Here is a 22,682-nt window from a genome sequence, read left to right as displayed (position 1 = left end):
AAGTTGAGCGCAATATGAGTCTATTTTGGAACAGAGGCGTGCCGGAATATCATCGATGATATATTCATATTTTTTGTCAGTTTATAAATTTTTTGTTCTTTGAAGCAGTTTGGCTCAGGTCGTTCACTGAAAGGGGTGATATTGCACATTTTTGGCATTTTGCACTATTTTGAACTTCAAAATTATATTGACGAAATTTTTTTAAATTTATTTTTAATAAGACTGTAAGTAAAAAAAAGAGATTTTAAAGAAAATTTAAATGTTATAGTGTAAATTAAAATCAAAGTCCCAATAGGATACAAACTGGAATTATTGACGAATTTGTTACACAACACAATTATTAGGATGTTTATTATTCCATAATAATGTGTGTGCTCATGACCTAGTGATCGAGTCAATTCCTTTCATTGTACATAAATACACAGAACAAACAAATCGAGAGCATGTGATCAATGCAACAAAGCCATTGCATAATTGAGAAGTACGCCAGTCTCGAAATAAATAAATAAAACCACACGCGATTGCTTCGAATTTAAATATCCTATGAATTATCAGGAGCGGGCGATGAATATTTCTATCCACCGCATGCGGGTGGTTTATTTGAAATTTGAATTTTATCAACAACACGGTAACGTATTTATAAATAAAAATTTTAGTCCATCTCATGGCTGTGTATTTATTTGCTAGAGCAAAATCGTGTTCATCGTCAAGCGCAATTTATTGACCATAAAATTAATGCAGATATTTTTTGTGACGCATTTTGCGTATCACTTTCCTTCCAGCTTGCCTTGCAAATCGAATCGCGAAACTACGCGGTAATTATGTATGGGCTTATTTTAATCCGAAGGTGGATATATTCGCGCAGACGTCATTGCCTGCGAAAAAGTTGCCCTCGACTACCCAGGCATGCCATTAGCACTGGCTATTAACGTAGAGATTTACGCGACATTTGGTTGGAAAATGTGCTCGAGTCGCTCCGTTTAGAAAAAGAATTCCCGATCGCAGGCTGTGTTTAGCACACGGCGAAGAAGTGAAAGTTGGAGCGCAATCGCCGTCTGCGTCTAGCTATAGTTTCAATAACATTGAGCCTGCAGGCCACTCGAATGCACTTTTCCGCCGCGCTCTGAGGCTATAACGAGTGGGATAGGCGGACACGTGAGGTCCCGGCAAACATGGATTTAACTCGCGCGCGGCGAGCGGACGATACGCTTTAATGCATGTTTGCTTACATTTTGCAACTTTTGTTCAGTCTTGGTCGCGGTAATTTGCATCTCTTTGCGATCGTACGATTGTAAGTACACGAGCAAGTCAATAACAAGTCAATGATATTGCTCTGTTTATTGTTTGCATTGGGCAGAAGGTGAAAGGTCAAATGGGAGATAAATTTAGGAGCAATTATGGCGTTGACGCGCGCGTCGGGCTTTTCAAGTTCACTACTCCCATGTAAAAATTTATTACTCGAGCCGTAAAATATGAGATGTTGAAATAAAACTTTTAATTTGACAGAAGAAGAGATTTTAAAAGCTTTATTGATATTATTTAATTTGGGCAAAAGCAAAGTTTTCTTCGGAATTTTTTTATTTGTTCAAAACTTCAAGTTCATCGTTTAAAAAGCTTGAAATTTATTAATTCAACTCATATTGTTCTAAATTCAAACAAAATTCAACTTTTGTCTTAAAATTATAATCGAAATTTAAAAACTATCCTTTATTGTTAATTGAACTAGTGAAATGAAAAATAATTTGCTAATTTAAAAATATTTTTATGATTTGTTGTAAATACTTGATATTTGATTTTTATTTTGTAGTTCTTTGCTTCTGAATTTATAATAAAGAACAATTAAGTCTCTTTCAGCGATATCGCGATTCAATCATTGTTGCATGATTGATTGATTATTGCAGTTTTTGGAGCTATTTAAAAATAATTTCAATTGATTTCCTGGTTAATACATAAAAAGACTGCGGATATAATTTGATTAAGAAATACGTAGAGCAAAAACAATTTAGATAAATCTTTCCCTTTCATTTCTTGGAATATATAAATACTGATGATGGCTATTACTCACTATTCTTTTAAAATCAACCTCTAAATGATTTACGATTCTACTGAAAGGTGCTAATTAATGTAAAAAGTGGTACATATAGAGTCACCTCCAGGTGCATGTTCAACGTAGTTTAAAAAAGCTGTACATTGTAACTCCAATGGACGCGAGTTATTTTATCGCACCACCAACTTCCTTCCCGCTCTCAATTTCAAACAGTCGGCGACCAGCAGACTGAAAAATTTACGTTTCCTTTTTCATTTGGGAATTTAGTGTGCATGTCAGCAAAGAGGAATATGCAAGGCAAAAAAAGTTTATGAACAGATCTGTGAAAACTCGCCTGACAGCTCGGCATTAAACTTTACAAATTATTACATTTTTTCCCGCCAATTAACTGATATAAACGTTTTGCTTTGACAAGCCCTAGCGATTAAGTGTATTAGTTTCACGGCGACAAATTATGAAAACCACTCTTCTCACTTAAGGCGGTACTCACCTATTCCGCAATAAAAAAATTTTATGCGCCCGGTTTACTAGTACCAGCTGCGTGTACGCAAATCTTTATTCAACTCCAAGTTACGATGTTTGCACGTGTTGAAAACATTATTATTTGTTATTTGTGTACATCGGCGTTGAAAGGTAATCGCCTACGGCAAATAATAAAATATAAATACAAAAACGCGCGAGGTGGGCCGCGAGAGAGTAGAAATTTTCTGCGTAATCTTTTTTGATCTCGGCAGCAAGAAGCTCGGAGGTTAATTGAATAAAAAAAGAAAAATAAGAGACCCTTGAACGTCGCTAATAAGCGTTTACTTTGAAGTCACGAACAGAGAATCCGCCTTTATTGGCCATAACATAACTCCAAGACGCAGCAACGGCCGCGAACTATTCGAGACTCGCCGCGGCCCCTCCAAAAAGCAAACAAAAAACTTAACCCTTCGCACTCCGCGTCTGAAATTTAAATTTTAGTTTACAAATTACGTATTCCGTCCAATAAATTAAGCAAACCTCTCTCGCGATTAAAATGCAAATGCATAACAAGTACCAGCTGTGTCGCAAAACCCTCTTTCGTTTATATGGCCCGTAATTACAAGTTTCGGCGGCGGTGCAGGAGGCGAAAAAAATGAGTCGCGTCTGGTCCGGTCCGTTTGAGATGTTAATAAATTTAATTACGCGCGGCTCGACCGCCCAACTCCTTTTTTGTCTAATGGTTATGAGTTCGCCGAGAACGCGAGCGCAAGAATTGAAAAACCGCGAAAAACAGCGGCGAGCAGGAAAATTTTGCGTGTGGCTTCGCGTCCTAGCCGCTGACGTCAATTCGGAAGGTCGCGGCCGTTCAAAATTCAGACCGGGCGCAGGTATACGTGCCAAACACGCGTAGACCCATGCCCGGTTTTCGAAAGGGCGATGGATCGAATAACCAGAAAATTCTGCTGTTTGTTCAGGGGTGCGCAATAAAATAATGTAAACTTGTTATAGGGCCTCGACATTTTTACGCTGGACTCCAGTAGTGGGAGAATTTTCAGGTGCGGAATAACAATTTTTTTTGCTTATGAAGAATTAATTAAAAATTTGTAATGAATGACGTCTTTTGCCTACTACGCATTTTATTTGAACGTTGAACTCGCTTTCGTGCAAATAAATATAAATAACCATCCAGTCTAACTAACAATGGTGCTAGCCTAGCCCTAAAAAAATTATTTCTAGATTGCAGTAAATTAACCAAAGTGATCAATAATAAAAAGAAAATCCTAGCACATTTTAGAAAATCAATAGAAATATTTTGGACAAATTTATTGTAAACAAAAATTGATAGTTTCGCAAAACTGCTGTTTTCAGTCCGTACCTAGAATCTGTTCGTAAATATTTTTGTTCCGTTGATTTCATGTTTTCGTTTGAATTTGAATTGATTTCCCTTGCAAAACGATTTTTGGGAGCTGGAATTTAATCCCAATCAATATAATATGTATTTTATAGATCTCGGGTATATCCGGTGTTGGAGACGATAAAACAGTTTGAGTCATACGCCGTGAAATTTACAATGCTAAAAAGGGCTACGAGTTATATGGATTGATCGCATTTCCATGTATGAGCATACGACGGCTTTCTTTTTTTCGTCTGCTCGCTCAGCATCTAAAGTGACGCAGCTGAAGATTAAATACTTTGTCCCCTCCGTGGCCGCTCCTCGCACGTTTTTGGTCTGGTTGATCTTTCCGTTGCAAATAATACGTTGTTTGAGCTCTATCGAATAAAAAAAAAATTTTTGAATTATAAAATAAATAATTATCAAATGTTTTACATTTTGCTAGGAGAGGAAAGATTTAAAAATAATTTTCTGTTTATCAAACTAATGATTCCGTTATATAGTTCTCACAAAATAAATGTGTTGCTTACAAAAAAAAAAAATCACTTCCATCGTCTGTTTTTAATTAATTCTGCGCTCGGTTGGATATTCTGTCCACCAAGGCTATCTGCATAAAACATGCAAATAAATAATGCACCGCGGCCATTCACGCTGTCACTGTGCGAAAACGAGCCTGCAAAATTATGAAAGTTGATTATAGGCCTCCTTGATTTTGCAGTAGATTATGTCAATCTCATCGGCCCTTTGCAAACCTCTGCCAAAAATCTCGACGTGATGCAAAATGTGTTATTTTTAACATCGCGCTCGAATTCGGAGCTCGAGATTTTTTAATCTGAGGGATTTTCTCAGATCAGCAGCAGATAATTAATTAATTGCTTGATTGTGATAAGTTGAGGGTTTGTTTTACAAATTGTGCATGACGCAAAAACACTCCAGGGAAGACAAAAAGTAGTGCCGCCGAGATAAGACCGTTTAAGGTTGATAGCTTCGACGCAAAGTCCAAACCCAATGACCTGGCACAATCCAAGGCCGTTCAGTCAGACACGTGATTTTGTTTTACGCGAGCGTTCCGACAAAGTAGCGAGAATCCAGCGGCGTGCGAGACTAGTTCCAGCTTGCCAGCGTCCTTTTTGCAACAATTTCCGCATTTAATGAGATACACAAAGACAAGGTTTTCCACTTTTCCGCGAAATTGATAGAATATTACGTCATTATTTGATAAGCATGGCATTCTCATTGATTTCAAAATAGCCTAAATGGTATCTCAAAAATTTTTAAACGATGAACTAATATAACAGTGAAAGCTTATTGTGAGAAGTAAACATAGAATATGTTATAAATTAGTATTTTCCGTGAAAAACGAATTACTTGCTTTTTTATGCAAATTCCCTGTTATTGAAATATTAAAAAAAAAAAAATCCTAATATTTTAAATTATTCACATCAGTCACGAAAATGATAAGGTCGAACAATGATTGTTAGATGGAAAGATGCATTAATCTTCATAAAAAATAATTCGGTGCTTTTTTTACTTCATCTCAATGCAAAAAAAGGTTTTTAATTAAAGCTAAATATTTCACATATCCGCTGATGCTTGGGATGTTTTTTGGCTCCTCTAATTTGCACTTTAAATTCACAAGTCTTGTTTATTCCCGTTTCGCCTTTAAAAACCAAGAATTCTTCCACAACTATTTCTATTTTCATAAAAGCCGAAACGCAGTGATAATAAAAAAGAAAATAACAGGCAGATCTTGGCAAAAAGCGGCTCGTTTATTCTCAGACTTGATTTGCATCGAGACCCTTTTGAAACTATTTTTAGATCTGAAGAGAAATAAAAAAGGCCCAACAGCTTTTTCTTCCACTTGGATCTAGAGTCGTGCCAGAATTCAATTAGAATAGAACGCGTGTCACGAGATATTGCCCGACAAATAGTTCTCGTATTTTTTTCGCCACTGTTTATTCGACGTGCCGTGTTTCCGCGTGCGAAGGCGCTCCACTTCTCGCGTGTCGTCTCCGCGTTCAGGGCCGACCGGTGGCTGCGGCGGCAGAGAATTCTGGACAGACGCTCACACCAAGAGATCAAAAACCCCATTTTTTGGAAATTCCACGTCATTGCGAATTCGCGACGACGAGACAAAGGGCAATCTCGAGGCAGTTGGCGCTCGACCAGGATTATCGGCACCCTCATTACAACCTGCTAAAGGCTCGGATTGGAGCGGCAGATAAAAATACTAAATAAATTCTGTTGAAACGAGCGACACCGGGTTTCATTTTAACTGCAATTTATCGACGAGGCCACGCATTTTTTTTTATTCTATATGACTTCAGGTTGCAAAATATTCGGCTGCAATAACAATTAGGTAAAGATTTTTTCGTTCCAGATTATCGCGCGAGTACCGGATTGACCGGGCAATTAAGGAGAAATGGGACGGACGGGCTATGGTATCCTTCGTTGAATAATTCAAAGCAAACGGGGCTTGTTTGCTGCTGGGAACGAAAGCGGGGCAGGGTCTTGGGCTGCGCAAATTTGCCACGGGATTAAATATTAATTTTCCACCAAGTATGAAAATCAAGACTTTACCTTCGGACCATCGTAAAATCTAATGTCTAATATTTATGTGCCGTAATCAAAGGGTTGCTGTGGAAATGTCATAAAAATTTAATTGAATATACATAATTATATAAATACGGCGTGATCCTTCTAAGACAGCGTTTCGCACTTAGAAATTTATGTTTGCGAATTTAAGGACTCGCCTGGAGGCTGCGTAGGCCCAAGAAAAGTGAGTTTGGTAACCATCTCGAAGCTTGACTATTTTTTTTTTTAACTTTACGATTTACACGTGCCTATTTTATTTTACTATTAGATAGACCACGAAATTATTCAGGATACATTTTGCTACAGCATACATAAAATGGATAGGGTTAGGCAATCATTAAAGTATAAAACCAAGCCTCTTGTTTTATGACACAGGACAGGAGTGTGTTCGATCTATAAAATGAAATTTTCCTTGGAAATTGGCTCAGCTAATATTTTTTTAAAGAACTATACTCGTGATTTTTAAACTCTGATACAATATGTATTTTTTTTTTATTATTCATTACTTTTGAAATGGAAAAAGAATATTAAAATAGCTTAGAAAAGAAACTATGTTTTTTAGAAAATTATTAAATTTCTTGATAATTTCGTCAAAAATTTTTTTTTAAGTCTATTAGCTAAATAGGCATTTGAATACCCCTCATAATTTGACGTGTCTAAAAATAAACAGTACGAAAAATAAAAAATTTTAAAATTTATTGGTGCATATTTAGTATTTTTTTTCTTTTTAATTTATGTGGTCTACATGAATACATTATTGGGTAATATATTCTAAATTCTAATTTCTTGATGTAATTGAATAAGATGCATAATTTACTTTAAATACCATAAAAATAAATCACCCATAACCAGCAATTAGTAAAAACTAACCTCTTTTGCTTGTATTCAACGTGAGCGCCAACTTTCAACAATTTCCGAGGATACAAAAAATACACATTTTCAATCATGCCCTTCAAACCGCCTCTTTCTCGACTGCAATTACCTCTGCAGTAACTGGTCCATGGCCGATCGACGAAAATAAAACAGGGACAGTTTTCACTTCATTGCTAATTATGTGCAAATTCCACAAGAGCGCCGCTCCCGCCGCCCTTAGGACGCGGAAGCAAAGAAGTAATAACACGTGGATGCGTATTCAAGGCTCTTTCTCTTTGGTACCAAATGCACGAGTGTATGCCAGAAAGTCTGTCTGGTTCGTTGAACCGGCAGAAACGCGGAATGTAAAATTTTTCACAAAAATTTTGTAAAAAAAAATTCACGTCGTTCCACATTCCACAATAATATTTTACATTTTGTCGTCTATGCTAAATATAATTAAATTTGCAAAACTCGCTGTTATATCTGATGTGAGGAGACGCTGGAAGTGGCGTAATTTTTTTTTCTTTAAGAACCGCGTAAATGGACTTCAAAAATGGCTGCAAATGTTTCACGTCATTTTTGCAACGCGGTTCTTAATTTTATATCAAATAAGTACATTATTTGTAAACTTGATCTGCTTTAATTAATTAATAATGAATTAAATGTGGGATTGCAACACGGACATGTCTCGCAATGTACACTTTTTGGCTTTTCTAGGTTGGACCTTGATGCAATATTTGTAGCCCCCACCTTCACAGAACTTATTGGCTAATTTTTACCTTTATCGATTGCAATGAGAAAAACTGCTTGTTTTTTACTCTCGCAATTCTGAAAACCGCTTTCAGTTTCAAGTAAAGTAAGATCAACATTATTTGCCTTTTCCTTTTTAAAATTAAAAAAAAAAATAATAATAATAATATGGGATGATGACGTAATCATGCATGATTTCTATTTATATAGCCCGTATCAAAAGTAGGGCCTTGAAATTGATACATTCCCAATAAATAATCAATGAAAATATCTGACCGAGTTGGCTACGGACAAAAATATTTTAAGTTTTGCTTAATAAATTTCAGAATAAAAATCATCTCTTTTGTACTAGATTTACTTTGAAAAAAATTACATAAATTTAACTTTATAAATTGACACAAACATAAACCATTGTTTCCACTACTTGCAAAAATTTCGACTAAATTTTTAGAATACCTTGGCAGGATATTTTAAAAGAATAGGACAATTGAATTTTTTTTTTTTTTTTTTTTGCATAGTTAAGCTTGTTTATAAATTCCCTCATCTTCCTGTTCGTCTAGATGAGGAAGTTTCATTCTTCTCTAACCCTAAACTTTGCCAGCAAAAAATTAATCAAACTCAACTTGCCGCAAAGAACAGCAGCTTCCCGAATGGAAGTTTGATTGTTTTACTTTAAAAGCTTTTTAACTTGATTCCCGTTGCTTCTATTTTTGCTCGTTTCCAGTCAACAACAGTCTGCAAGGAAAAAAACTTGATCCACGCCATTGTATTCCAGATTTGATTTCTGCAGCTTTGCTTGTTTTACGTCACCCATTTAAATTTTAAATTAAAAAAAGTTTCTTTGCACGGACTGCAATCCAGGTTGGCGACGAGTTTTGATCATTTGATCATAAACGAATCGCAATTTTTTTCACTGTCCCGGTTCTCCGCGCTCTAGACCGGCTTTACCAATTGATTGTAAGTCGTCGCTGCTCATTTGAAATCAAGTTGACGGCAATAGTCGAGATTTAGAGCTCGAGGAAAATTACCCGACGTGCAGTAAAAAGTTATCGCAGCACCAGAGAGAGGGAAAATTATCTCAACATCCTCAATTTTATTTTCATTACTTTTCGCAAACCGCAACTTGTGCCAGTTGCACAGTCGTCTGGCCACGATCCATTTTCTTTCGGTCTTTTTTTCGCCAACTAATTATTCATCACTGTTATTACGCAATGTAAAGCTGAGTGAGTTATTTTGATCGTTGGCTCGACGGGCAAAAATTTGCACAAATGGGCGATGAAGGGAGGTTATTTATCTCGTTGAAAATAAAGACGGTAATATTCAGACATCCAGGCCAATTATTTCTGCGGTGTTGCGCAAAATCGCGGGAGCCGATTGAATTCTGCGAGTCGCTTCGTGAGCGCCGCATTATCGTAAAGATTCAAGTCCGAAAGTGGTTTTTCCTCTTTTTTCATCATATTTTATTGACAGCTCTGGCTGCGAAAGGAAACCCTAGAAAAATGGTGCGTAGAATGAACATTGGTTTACGGCGAAAGCCTAGAAGCAACAAACGACTACTTTGTAAGCAGTGCGTGTGGCGGCACTTTTAAACTTTGTGCGTGCAAACCTTGGAAACATTTTTCGGCAATTTATCCCTCAGGGAATGCAAATTGATCCGCAAATTAACAGCAGGATCATGATTATACACTTGTGAGCAACAAGCAAATTACTTTATATATTTTTTTCACAGAAAATTGCTGCAGAATCACAGTTAATTATAAAATTGGCGAACTTTCTAATATTAAACTGATTGAGTAAAATTATGACATTCTGTTTAGACTAAATTAAATGATTGCAATAAGTCCACATTAAAATGTATAAGTTACTATAAAAAAGTTTTTCAATCTTCAATAACGATAAAAAATAGCCTAAATTTTGCTCAAAATTGCAAAAACTATAAAACTTTGTTAAGAGCGGCACTTTATTGTTGTTTGTGACTGATGAAGTTTGCACAGGAAACAGCGGCACGTTGAAAAATTATTATAAAACCTGTCAACTGCAATAATTAATGAAGCAGAGCGTTTTATTTCAAAATAGTCCTTCACCGGGAAAACATTCAAAATGCAACCGTTTTTCTGCGTTACGAAATCAAATTTATTTCTGTCCAAAATGATAATTAAGCGGATTAGGCGCACGGAAACACAGTTTCGAATTGGAAAATTATGTTAATTAAGTAGAACAAACTCATATGTCAGATTTATCTTTTGGATTTTGGTTGGCAAATTTTGATATATTATATACCGTTGCCCAAAACCTGTCGGTGCAGCAGCAGCGATTTCTTTGAAGGCGAGCCTGTCAAGGATGCAATTCATTTTTTGCCAGAATTCACTTCAGCTTGACATTTGGCCAACGGGCAGCTAAAAAATAATCAAATATGCAGAGAAGCGATCTGTCATTTGGGACGTTGGAGTAAATAAAACACGCCCAGGAGAGCCTGACAAGGGAAGTGCACAAAGTCAAACGCAAGACTTTGCAGGGACGTCCATGACCCAGTTCTCAAAATTTGCAATCTCGGCAAAAAAAAATTTGACATTTTTATCAAAATTCAACAACAAAAAAGGGGTGGTTTTCAATTATTTTAAAATTAAAATTTAAAAATCTCAAAAAATTTAGACAATATCAAACATTTTTTTGAAAAAATAAGATTTGCAAGTATTTTTTTTTTTAAACGGTCACAAATTTTTTGGACAAAATCGTGTAAAATCTTTTCATTAATTTTTTTTTTTTTGATTTTGATCAATGCTTAGAACTCTCAAGTAGATAATAGTTCTACCACAAAAAATATTGCACAGCGGGATTTTTTTCATATTTAAATTTTGCAAATTTCCCTTTTCTCTTAAAACCATGGTTTAGATTTCGATGTTAAGTGGAAATTTTTTTTTTGTAATTTTACAGCGTGAAATTCCTTAGGGATCGATAATTTAACACTGCCCCTGTTAAACCGATTGGCAGTTTGAACACTGGTAGTTGCATAATTAATCGGCGCAAGGCATACAATGAATGCAAGAAGCATCGCGGTTGATTCAAACAAACGAGCCAACAACGCGCCAAGGTGAGCTCGAAAGATGATGCGATTGTGTTGTAGAAGAAAAATGTATAATTCGCAAACTTACGTCAGGGTGTGCGTGATTTGCATGGTTGACGAGGGCTCTAATATCCGCTCGACTTCCAAAGTAGAAAATTTTGTGCTGGGCCTCGGTGGAAAAATAAACTGCATGTGTGTCCGCGCAGCTTCCGCCCTGCGTTTTGCAAAAACACTGCAAAAACGCAACAATTGGATCCGTTTTCTATTTTTTAGTAAACTAGCCTGTGACAATGCAGAGGCTGATGCGCAGCTGGCGTTTGTCTGCAGAATCACAAGATTGAGCAAATGAATTGTGCCGTCGCCTCGTGGAGGGAGACAAACAAATCGATGGTGTTCCCCATCAAATTTGGAAATTGGCAAACTATAAAATACTTTCTAACAAATTAATGTCCTTAAGAATATGGACACACCTCACGGACCTTTCATATTAAAATCTCAGAGTTAAAATTGGAATTAGATAAGTCTATCAAAAAATTGTTTTGTAGTTTGACCAAAGAAACGTTCGAAAATTCTAGAAAGACTACAAAATTATTCAGTGCTTCAATTTAACAATAATGTCTTCAAATTGAATTGGATTTCGTCAATTTTTCAAATATTGATCAAATTTAAAAAGTGATTTTAGTTGAAAGAAATCTACCTTTAAATTTTAAATAGATTTTTCTTCCATCAAAGTGAAAATGGAAATTTTATGGAATTTTGTAATTGTATTTGATTTAAATGGTTCTCCGCAAAATATTAATTTACAGTTAATTTGATCGGTTTTTATTTCTATATAAAAAAATTATTAAAATAAATATTATATCTTTTACAGATTTTTATTTGTATTTTCAATTTTAGATTACTGTCTCTTTTGATGATTTAATATTTTATTTCAATCAGTTTCAGAGCTTCATATCATTCATATGAAAATTGCATGTTTTGGTCGATTTTAACTTTTAACTTGATTTTTCCAGAATTGTTAATGTGTAGAGTTAGTGAAATTTGCACTCTTACTTATTATAACAGATGATACTAAAATAATGATTTAAATTATTAGATTTCATTCGAGTGCAGTGTGAAAAAATATTTGATTGAATTGGATTGAATTTTAATTAATTAATCAAGTGTATTGTTTAATTAATTTTAAACTTTCAAATGCTGAAGAAAAATTTCAAGTTTTAGTTTTAAAGACGCACTAAATTTTCAATTTAAAGAAAGAACTGACAAAAAACAGTTATAATTACTGCCCATTTAGGCTTGGTCCTCCTTTAAAGGTTTCAACAACTTGGTCCGTCTCTTTGCATCTGTTTTTAAAACTATTTATCCAGCGAAAAATTAACAAACATAATTTAAATTTTTCATACTCGCTGTCAGAGTAAAAGACAAACTAAAATTATCTATTAATAAAATAAAAACTGTTATCTTAAAATATTCAAAATATTTGTATCCATCACTTTTTTGTCCACTGAGGATCACACAAGAAATTGCTAAAATAAATTGCAGGTCAATAGCAAGTTTGCAAAAAGTGATAAGTGGCAAGGTCATTAATAAAGATAATGTAGCAACTTGCAAGTATGATCAAATAATACTAAACTAATTACTGCAACTCTTATCATTTTCAAAAATTAAATTTGAGAGAGCAATGCCAATCTTTTTCTTTCGCACTTTAAAACATATTTATTATGTTTCTCTCTAAATCTTTGACAAACGTTTTAAAGTCTTATTTTTTTCATGAGAGTAAATAAATTTATTCCACCGGACGCATTGGCAGCAAACGCGTGCTATCCACTTATCCAGTTCCAACCAGTGTTTCAAGCTGCGCACTGTCAACATTTTAAAGTGGCCAACATTTTTTATTTGCGCTGTGCTTCATGTATCACCAGATCAAAAGAGAAAAGATAAAATCTGATTAATTTTCCCAGAGGAAATTACATTGAAATTTAATTTGTTTGCCGTCAACGGGACAGCCTCGCATCACACAGGATCATTTTATTTTATTTTCCCCTCTGAAATTCATGCTTTTGACGAAGCCTTAGAAAATTTCCAATTAACTCGGTTGTTGGAAAGCAGATTTGGTTTCCCGCTTTGGAGGTTTGACATTGAATCGATAGGCAAAGGTCACAAAAGTGAATATCGGCCGAAATTTTACATTGTAAATTTAATCAAATTTACAAAAGTAAAAAGTGACCGCTGTTTTTTTGTTTTATGTATGTAATATAAACGCAACCAGCACCAACAAATTAAGAATGCTAATAATTTTGCACTGGTCATATCAATGAGCCGGCCGCAGTCATCGGTCTCAATGGTCAGTCGAAAGTCAAATGCAATATTCTGACCCATTTCTAATTGTTCTCGAACTCGAAGGACTTTGGCCGATGGCCTCTCAGGACTGAGCTACGGGTCTATTGGGACGCTGAAAGCGATTGAACGCGTGCTGGGTGGATGGCTGAAAAGTATTGATGGTAAAAAAAACTTTTGTTCAAACTACCTCCTTTTCTCCTTGGGTGCCTTTGTCTGCTTTGTTGACATGGGACACATCGTGGTTTTCGGATGCTTCTGGCTGGTGCACTTCACGTAAAATGACAATCGTGGGTCACATGCAATCTCAGAACACTGCCGAGGATTGCACGAACACTTGGATCACATCGAACGTTGTATCACTCGCGAGGAAAAACTGAATTTTTGGGGCTAAACGCGGATATTTTCTCTTCCTCTCTTGCTTACCACCATTTAACAATTTCTGACGTCACATTCTTTATTTCAGCTGTACGCAGTGGGAGAGAAATCGGCGCCGACGTCGACATCTGCTGGCGCCGACCAGAAGCAACTCAAGAACCAAAACATTGGCGGCGCCCTGACCCGAGTGTATGTAAAATCGATTTTTCGCATTATGTTTTTTGGAATTTTTATTAATTTTGATTAAAAATAGGACGATGTCATGCTGGTACCAAGAAAACATCCGAGGTCAGATGCTGGAGTTGAGAATCGAGGAAAAAAATTGCGAGAATGGAGAGAAATGCGAGGAGTTCATTTCTAAGGTTCGCAATGACAGAAGGCAATACGGATTCATGTTCGGATTGACTTCTGCAATTGTTTGCCTTATTATGTCAATATACCTGGCCATCCCAACCCGATTCACGGACTGCTTCAGTTTACTGTGTGCTTTTTCGTCACTCTCCTTCATTGCTCTCACTTCGGGGAAACTTTTCTTCAGAGTTTCGAGTGGTACTAAAATTTATTATTTGTCCAACCACGTCACTTTTTACTAAAAAATATTCACGCATTTTGCAGAAACAGTCACTTACGTGCCATCGACTGGAATTCAGCACTCAATTCAGTTTAAATGCGGAATAAAAAGCCACACTTTCATTCCTGCAAAAGATTTCTCTGGAGTGATTATAAATGAAGATATTGGATGGGTTAGAAAATAAAACAATAATTTTGTTAATAAATTTTATAAATCTTTTTTGTCTAAAGGATCATGCATTTTATTTGGCAGTTCTTTTGAAAAACTCGGCTTCAAATCAGAAACTTCTACCGCTTTTTAAGGTAATTTCACTCTTGCTGGAAAAAAATCTTTTTCTTAAATAAAAATTTTCAGAACACATCCCCGAGGCTTGCTTTCATTCAGAAAGTTCATAATAGGATTCTTTATCTTCAGGACAAGAATAAATAGTTATTTTTTGGTTCATTTTTTTTTATGATCTCAATAAAATATAATAAAGCTTTGCAGTTATAAAATTTTTCTTTATTGTGTGCTTTTTACACCCTGTTCACATGTAGCCAAATTATTTCCACAATAAACTAAGATAAGACATCAAAAAAATTAAATTTACGAGACAGACAGGGTCCAGGAATGACACAAAGTGTATCTACCTATTGAGCACCTAAGTAATATCCACAACCTTAACTTCTAATGATGATTTACAATGGTATAAATTTCTGCTCCAAAATCTTTTTTAAGTAGTAGTTACACAATAAAACGTTTTTGAAGTGAAAAGATTTTGAGCGCATTACTGTATTAAGACGAGAGTGCAGGTAGTGATCAATTGTGCAGCATTAAATAAATTAAGTAATACAATTTAACCTAGTAATACAAAAATACGATCAATGTGGGTGTTGTACACCAACATCACGATTATGAATAATATACTCTGCAGACGTGTCATTTTACGACCTCATTTTGCTCTGAATTTAAATCGCTCTGCGAGCCTTCTTTGCATTTGGAGGTTCCAGATCACTTTCCACCAACTTCAATGCAAATTCATTGCACTTCCTTTCAAAGAACTTTCTCAGGACAGCACCAGACCTGCGTTTAAAATAAAGATAATTTTTATGCTTCAAAGTTAATGGCAGATATATCTTACTTGAACTCATCAGCGTCTGCTTGGTTGTACAGCTCGCAGTTGTCAAATACCAAGTGGGCATCAGCAAGGAATTCGCTGTTATTTCGATATTCCATCATGTTCAATTTGTACTTCATTGTTCCCAAGTCCATCGGCCTTTTAATGATGGTGTGGTAATCTGGTGCCTGAACAAAATTTATTAGAAAAAATAACCCAGTTATATGTAGAGGTCTTACTTCCTGTTTGGACACTGGACGAAGGAAAGGCCAAGCTTCCGTGTGTCCCATCAATTCATCAAGAACCACCCTCAGCAACTGGGCGTTTAAGCTGCACTCGTCTTCCGGCGAGTCGGATGCCATCCACCTAGGACGCCTACGAACTCGCTGATCTCTCGAGGGAACTTCATCGCCAGCAACGCTGCCATTGCGAGAAGTATCTGAATCTGTCATGTGGAAAAACATATTAAACATTAGGTAAGCCTTTGTATTTTACGTTCATTTCTTTAAAAAGCCAAGACAATGAACCTGATGCATTATAGAATGATAGATACCTCCAAAGAACAACCAAGTTCACATGATGGAAAAGCGATTAAATACAACAGAATTTTTTTGGTGAAAAATTTTGGATAATTTAGAAATTATTTACAAATTGATAGCCAATTGCTCAAAATATGTTTCAATAATTCTTAAATTTATTTGTTTCAATCATCACAGTGGTATTTTTAATAAAAGAAGATCCACTAGTCTATACACCAACCTGAGTGGTTTCTGTGAAGCACTGAGTACAAAGTAGGGATATGAAATTTGAACTTCCACAGTGGTTTTTAAAGAGAATGCAATTGTTTACAAGAGGAGACACTCAAAACTAGCCCATTTGCCATGCAAATAAAAACTACCATTAAATTTAAGCATACATGCACTAGCAGATAATGAGTAATAATGATTTATGAGAAGAAGTATTTTCATGGTTCAACTATCTTCGTCTTGAAGTTTTGAAAGATTTTTTCTTTGGTTGATCCATACCGTCCCATGAGTTGGACCGCAGTCTTTTTGCTGCTTTGGAAATTTTGGTGTTGGCGTCTCTGGCCGATCTGCGAGAATTGTGAGGTTTTTGTGCAAGCACAACTGCACCATGGCGTTTCTTCTTAGCTTTAGCTAAAATACTTGTATAAGAGCTTTGCCATTAAAAGAATTATGAATTTCTCACATTTCTTGGCAGGCTTATCTCGACATTCCTGACACTTCCAAGCACTTCGTGGAACACAGCGAAGAGGCGGTAAAGCACAGGCCGGGTGGAATTCATGGCGGCACTCTTCACATTTAACCAAGTCGCCTTGTTCACCACAAGCGACACATTGAGATTCTTCCTCTTCCTCGTCACTAAAAATTATTTTATATAAGTATTGGTATAGATCCAAATAATTATTTTTTACAACCTTTCGCTTTCCTCTTCTTCTTCCAAATCTTCATCTTCGTCTTCAGATTCAAGAAACTTCCTCACTTTCCTTGGTGATAAACTTTTAGGTCTACATGAGGGGCAGAACCACTCTCCACTTGGTACGCACTTAAAAATAAAATTTTTTTAAGCTTCAAAGTTTGGGCAATTCCTAATAGTAAGGAAATAAACAGAGTGCATGCATATAAAGACTTTAGAAAAATATATTGAACAAAAATGTACTGCCAGCTCTGTACCTCCAATTGCTTTCTCTGTGCAAGCTAAAGGGTATGATTGTGTTAAGACAAGTGCTATGGGTGATTCAAATTGATATGAAGCAAGGACTTACAGAGAGAGGAGGCTTCAGGCAATAGAGATGGTGTCCCTTGTCGCAACTGTCACACAAGAGCATATTCTCTCCATCGCCCTTGCGACGACAAATTCTGCAGCGTGCGTTCAGAGCCGACTTTGACCACAGAATGCTGTTCTCTGTGAAGAAAAATTACTGTGAAACTAAATACAAATAAAATATTGTGTAATTACCAAGTGTAGAGAAATGCAAGAAGAGCTGAGAAAAGCTGGTGCAAGCCATCAAAGACACCTCCCATCTCTCGATCTGGTTTGGTAAGTCAGCTTTGGGGTCTTCTTCATTTGGTTCATCTTCCTCTTCAGCTATAAAATATTTCATTGTGAAAATCCTGCATATGAAAACAAAAACTAAATGTTTTTCAAGTAAAATATCTCAGAGGTAGTGACGAACAAATGCTGAATTTCATGTATTATCAAATAAAATTGAATGCATCATTGAACAAAGTAAAATTATTGAAAAATAAAACGTCGCAAACCTTCATCTTCAGCTGCCTTTTTCTGCAACTTTTTCAGCCGCTTCTGCTTCTCCTTTTCATCTTCACCCAAAGGCTTTTGCAGGTACTTTGCTTCTACAGCTTGTTCGATTTGAAGAATTGCACTGGCCAGAGATCGAACTTTCTTCATGTCATCACAACTGGGTTCAGTTTCCATGGCCACCGATTCTTGGTAAACTGAACCTGATTCAATGCTGTCAGGAGTGCCAGGTCGGCTGCGCTCTTCCATCTTAAGTTTACTCACAGTACGCTCAGATGGGGGAGAACCCTGAAAAAATTTATTTATATTGCCAACGATAACGTAAGCACCATAGTATTTTAAAATCAGAAACAAAAGAGCTCAGAGGTAGTGACGAATCTATTTGATATCATAGATTATCAAAGTTTAACCTTAATTGATGCATCATGGCAATAGAATATTTAAGTTATGTTGTTATGTGACCGTAATTACCCTGCATGCATTCTTCTTGCCACCCCATGTCAGTTTGGAGCAAAGCTGGTCATATCCACCATTGATGATGCTATCCCTCCACTTCTCTCTTTCTGTGACCTTCAGTGTACCAAGTCCACCAAGGTGTATCTTTTCTTCCATGTCAATAATCACGTCCCTTAGCGTTGATTCCATGATTTCTGCCATGGGTGTTCCTTTCGGGAAATTCAAGTTGGCATCCTCTTTGTGTTTGTTTGATGAACCACCAGTATTACGTGATGATTTGCGAGGTGGATCTATTTCAGCCAGCACAACATCCTAAAAAAATCAGCTGTGGTTTAAGCAATAAAACGGCATTTCATTCAACTTACGTCGGGTCTGCCCAAAACGTTTGCAGGACATTTAGCCATGCTTTGCTCAATTCGGTTTCTGTTTAACAGAAGAGACTGACGCAACTCATTCTCCCTGATACCTCTAAGGTTGAGATTCTTGATGAGAGCATCAAGCTCGTTAGGACGGTTGAAAAAACTCCACTTCGTGCGTGGCAAAACTGTCGAGTGCACTGGACAAGAGTCCTGCTCAGCAGTGCATTTTAGGGTTTTGCTGGGCTCAACAATTTCATCCTGAAAATTAAGTTTAGCAAACACCTTGCATTAATTCTAATATCATCTTCAAACCTCTTCATCTTCTGGTTTTCCCTTGTGCTTCTTGTTTTTCCCTGCAGGATGAGGAGAGCGTTCATTTTCTTTATCGCTGGACCCACAGCTGATTTCTTCTTTCTGATCGTGCTTCAACTCATACAAGTGTCTCACATATTTCAGTGAATCTTCGCAAAGGGGAATGATTGGATCAGGTGTTGGTTTTTCTAGGCATGGCCCAATCTATCATCAAATAATAAGTATATTAATGAAGAGAAAAAATAAAATGATCTTACGTTTTCGACATCATTTTCAACATAGACACCACTTAAGGCTTGGAAGAGCCAATATCTGCGATGAGCTCTGTCATTGCCCAGGTACACAGCAGCCACTCCCCATTCCAGACTTTGCACAATATCCAGCATTTTCTGCTCTTTGGCAAGGAACTCTGCATGCTTTCTTGAGTTTTCTTTTTCACGTTTAGTCTTCTCGTCATCTATTTTTTCTTGCTCTTCTGGAGTAATTTCTCCCTCCTTCTTCTTTTGCTTCTCCACACGGTTTCTTAAATATTGGTAAAATTTATGAATACTTAATACTATCTAATTTATCAACTTACTTCATAAGTTCCTCCATTTCTCGCTTCTTTTCAACAAGCTGAACACTTCTGAGGTCGTTCTTGGCTTGTTTAAGCTTTTCGTTACGTTCGTTGATTGTTTCACGGATGCTTCCAAACTGCAGAATTTGATGCATCAAGCAAGTCAAAACTTTGAGTTTCTCCCCAATAGTTAAATCCATGACAGTCTTAGCAGTAAGTGATTTCAAAATCTGAGGTTCGTCAACACGGAATGAAAGGCCAGGGTCATCACAAATGTTCTGGCCTCTGAAATTCAAGATAATGATAAGACTTATAATATATTAGTTTTCAAACCAAGTACCTCCAAGTAGGATTGCTTTCGATGGCCTTGCTACCTGAACCTAATAAATGCAGTCTGAGGATTTCTGTGAGGGTTACGTGGTCAAGGTTTAACTTGTAGATGGGGCAACCCTGGAATGTTTGACTCCAGTTTGCAGCTGCTGCTGCGGATTTTGCAGCTTCCTCAGAGGTTACACATTCCCCTGTGTCCACTGGAGAGGATCAATCATAAACTATACAATTGGGTAAGAATTTAGCTTCATTACCAATGGCGTCAGCCTCAGCAGTTTGAACTTCGTCTTCTTCCTCTTCTTGCATGGTAAAGATCGACGCAAGCATCAATTGCAGCAGGTCACTGAGTGGACCAGCAATTTCGTGCTCCACAAGTGCCCTTTGAAGTACATCAAAGCTCATTCCCTGGGGGAAGAAGTTTTTCACTTCAAGCTCTTCTTTGAAGCAATGAAGGAATTCAAGAATGGCCATGAATTCGCCAAACAAATGGTTAGGAATGCTGCACTGCACCGCACATGGATCTGGCAATTCCTGCAAAAGAAAGGTCTAAATAGTTTCGATTTAACAAAAGAAAATTACTTTGAGGTCTTCACACATGAGATCATCTTTAGGCTTATTCCACTCTTTGTAAAACTCGTCGAGCAACCGTTTCTCTTCACGAGCTTTTTCCCTTGCCTTGCTCCTCTCTTCTTTCTTGACTAATTTCTCATGCTCTTTCTCCCGTTTTGCATCTTCAATCATCCTAAAAGAGAATTTAAAATTTCATCTTTTCAATGCTGAAACTTACTTTTGCTTAATCTGTTCAGCAGTGAGTTTCTTAACACCTTCTTTTTTGACCGATCCCTTAGGTCTACCAACTGGCTTGGGTGATTTTGTTGGCGAGTTGCCATTCTTCAAAGGTGATCGTCCCTCGGACATTTTCCTCTTTTTCTCGGCCAATTGGCCTTCCTTTGCCATCATTCTCTTCTCCTTACGCTTTTCAGCTCTAACTCTCTTTTCCCTTTCTTCAGGTGTTAGGTCTTCGTCAGCTATGAGCTTAGAGAGTCTCTTTGGTTTTGGGAATTCAGGAGTTGGTCCAGCAAAATAGTCAGATAGATTTGCGGAATCAAGGTTGTACTTTTTAACAGCAGATTCCTAATTTTTATAATTTTAATATGAGCAGTTTTTTTTTTGTAATCCACTAACCTTTACTCTTATGCTACGCGAACCACTTTCAGTGTTCTGTTTCAAAAACAACTTGTTCTTGTCCCTAGTGAATATGCTTTTGCGTCTTTTCAAGTCAGATGCAGCAACAACTCTTCTTGGCCAAACTTTTGAGGCAGTTATTTCATAGCGGTACAAAGAAGCATCAGGAATATTTCCAAACTTAGAGGCACTGCAAATATTGGAAAATATTAATCTAATAATTAAGTAAAGAAAACACTCCAACCTCTTCTCGGGGGATTTGCTGGGAGAGTTTCTATCAGGGGGAATGACCTTGAGTACAGTGCAAGGAATGCTGGAAATATATTAAAAATTCACTGTCTGTGGGATGACTTAAAAACAAACTATTTACGTATCATTTCCTGAAACGGCCTCTATGGTCTCACCAACAAAGTATCTGTCCTTCACAAAGGTAAACACATCTTCTGTCATGTCCAAGAAGCTAGTGCGGTGGGTCATTTTGGCCAGAAGAAGCACAGGGATGTGCAGCTAAATTAAATTAACGAATTAAATTGCATAATGTTTATTTAACATGGTTGTTTACCTCCTTTGAAAAGCCTTTTATTGACTGCAAAGCAGACTCCTCTGATTGCAAAGCTTCAGAATAGGTCAAGTTGGGCTTGCCGGTGAGGGAGCATGACCAGACGAGAGAATTGCACAGAATAATTCTCTCATAGAATTCCCTAAAATGAAAATTAGATGATTTTTTTTATCCATCATAATGTTTGCATAATGCGTAATTTGTTTTTATGATTTTAGCATACAGCAAGGCTGTTTGAATAAATATGTGCGACTTATTATGAATTTTAAATTTTTTTAAATGTTTTATAATTGCTTGCTATTATTATTATTTCATGGCGGCGGACATGTCGCTCCGCCAACGAGCTAACGCTCCGAGGTCCCATCTTGGAAATCGAAACCACGCGCACACCAATTACACAATCTAATTTTGCCCTAAATCATGAATTTCGCACAAATGACGCAAAATTCCAGCAAAAAATCTGGTAAATGCGATAAAACACACATTCAAGTTCGGAATGATGGGAAAACTTACTCATAATCCCTGAAGATTTCACCAGTAAGGCTGCAAAAGAAAACTTCTTCGTCGGGTCTCAAATCTTTTGGAGCTTTGATCGGCTCAAATTGCTTTTTACGTAAAAGTGGCATGTTGACGTTTTGGAGGGAATCCGCTGGTCACGTTCTGGGCCGCGAAAATTGCATAAATGCGGGCTCTTAACGAATTTCAGGTCAAATGTTACCCTAAGCACGAATTCTTGGATTCAAATTAGGCGTCGATCTCAAGAATTCGCATGATAAAAGAAGCAGAACAATCGAAGACCGGTGCATGGACCGCACGACTTATGGCGGAGAGAACTTGCTCGTTTCCTCGCTTCAGGGCCTTCTGACCACCGAGGTCACCACTTCTTCATCGCTGCACACACCGATTTGACGTTTTCCGTGTAAAATTGGGTTAAAATCGAAGATAAATTAATGGAATTTGACTAAAATTTAGAGCGAAGTGCAAGAACGCGACATCCGTCCTTTGCGTTTTCTTCGCGCAGTGGCGGGGATTTCAGAGTTGCCAACATAGATTTTTTAACTTATTAATAAATGCAGTATTTCTTATCAAACCAT

General features: G+C 36.8%; 3 protein-coding genes across 3 annotated transcripts in view; 1 reads left to right on the top strand and 2 right to left on the bottom strand.

Moving 5' to 3' along the window:
- LOC132196407 (hypoxia-inducible factor 1-alpha-like) overlaps positions 1 to 13,954 on the bottom strand; it is a 41,886-nt gene extending 27,932 nt beyond the window's left edge. The window contains exon 1 of the mRNA XM_059619015.1: positions 13,697 to 13,954. Within this exon, the coding sequence (XP_059474998.1) occupies positions 13,697 to 13,746 (50 nt within the window). The 5' untranslated portion in view covers positions 13,747 to 13,954. The remainder of the gene's footprint in view (positions 1 to 13,696) is intronic.
- On the top strand, positions 1,274 to 14,961 carry LOC132196410 (uncharacterized). The gene is made up of 6 exons (XM_059619019.1): positions 1,274 to 1,291; positions 13,973 to 14,073; positions 14,138 to 14,433; positions 14,500 to 14,627; positions 14,686 to 14,757; positions 14,810 to 14,961. Exons 3-6 carry the CDS (start codon positions 14,142 to 14,144, stop codon positions 14,882 to 14,884), a joined length of 567 nt encoding a protein of 188 aa, XP_059475002.1. The 5' UTR covers positions 1,274 to 1,291; positions 13,973 to 14,073; positions 14,138 to 14,141; the 3' UTR covers positions 14,885 to 14,961.
- LOC132196405 (bromodomain adjacent to zinc finger domain protein 1A) lies at positions 14,935 to 22,599 on the bottom strand. Its single transcript, XM_059619008.1, has 24 exons — positions 22,307 to 22,599; positions 22,102 to 22,248; positions 21,592 to 21,730; positions 21,400 to 21,536; positions 21,274 to 21,342; positions 21,030 to 21,219; positions 20,632 to 20,978; positions 20,424 to 20,586; positions 20,099 to 20,375; positions 19,855 to 20,044; positions 19,536 to 19,799; positions 19,216 to 19,480; positions 18,959 to 19,162; positions 18,653 to 18,904; positions 18,303 to 18,599; positions 17,834 to 18,119; positions 17,532 to 17,660; positions 17,338 to 17,477; positions 16,990 to 17,117; positions 16,761 to 16,933; positions 16,577 to 16,708; positions 15,791 to 15,996; positions 15,576 to 15,739; positions 14,935 to 15,517 (listed from the first exon to the last, which is right to left on the bottom strand). Exons 2-24 carry the CDS (start codon positions 22,212 to 22,214, stop codon positions 15,403 to 15,405), a joined length of 4,380 nt encoding a protein of 1,459 aa, XP_059474991.1. The 5' UTR covers positions 22,215 to 22,248; positions 22,307 to 22,599; the 3' UTR covers positions 14,935 to 15,402.
- Positions 22,600 to 22,682: the final 83 nt, after the last annotated feature.

This window comes from Neocloeon triangulifer, unplaced genomic scaffold, assembly GCF_031216515.1.
Source record: "Neocloeon triangulifer isolate White Clay Creek 2 clone unplaced genomic scaffold, ASM3121651v1 ptg000012l, whole genome shotgun sequence".
Lineage (NCBI taxonomy): Eukaryota > Metazoa > Arthropoda > Insecta > Ephemeroptera > Baetidae > Neocloeon > Neocloeon triangulifer.
Note: the sequence above shows the minus strand (reverse complement) of the source record. Positions and strands in the feature narration are given on the sequence as shown.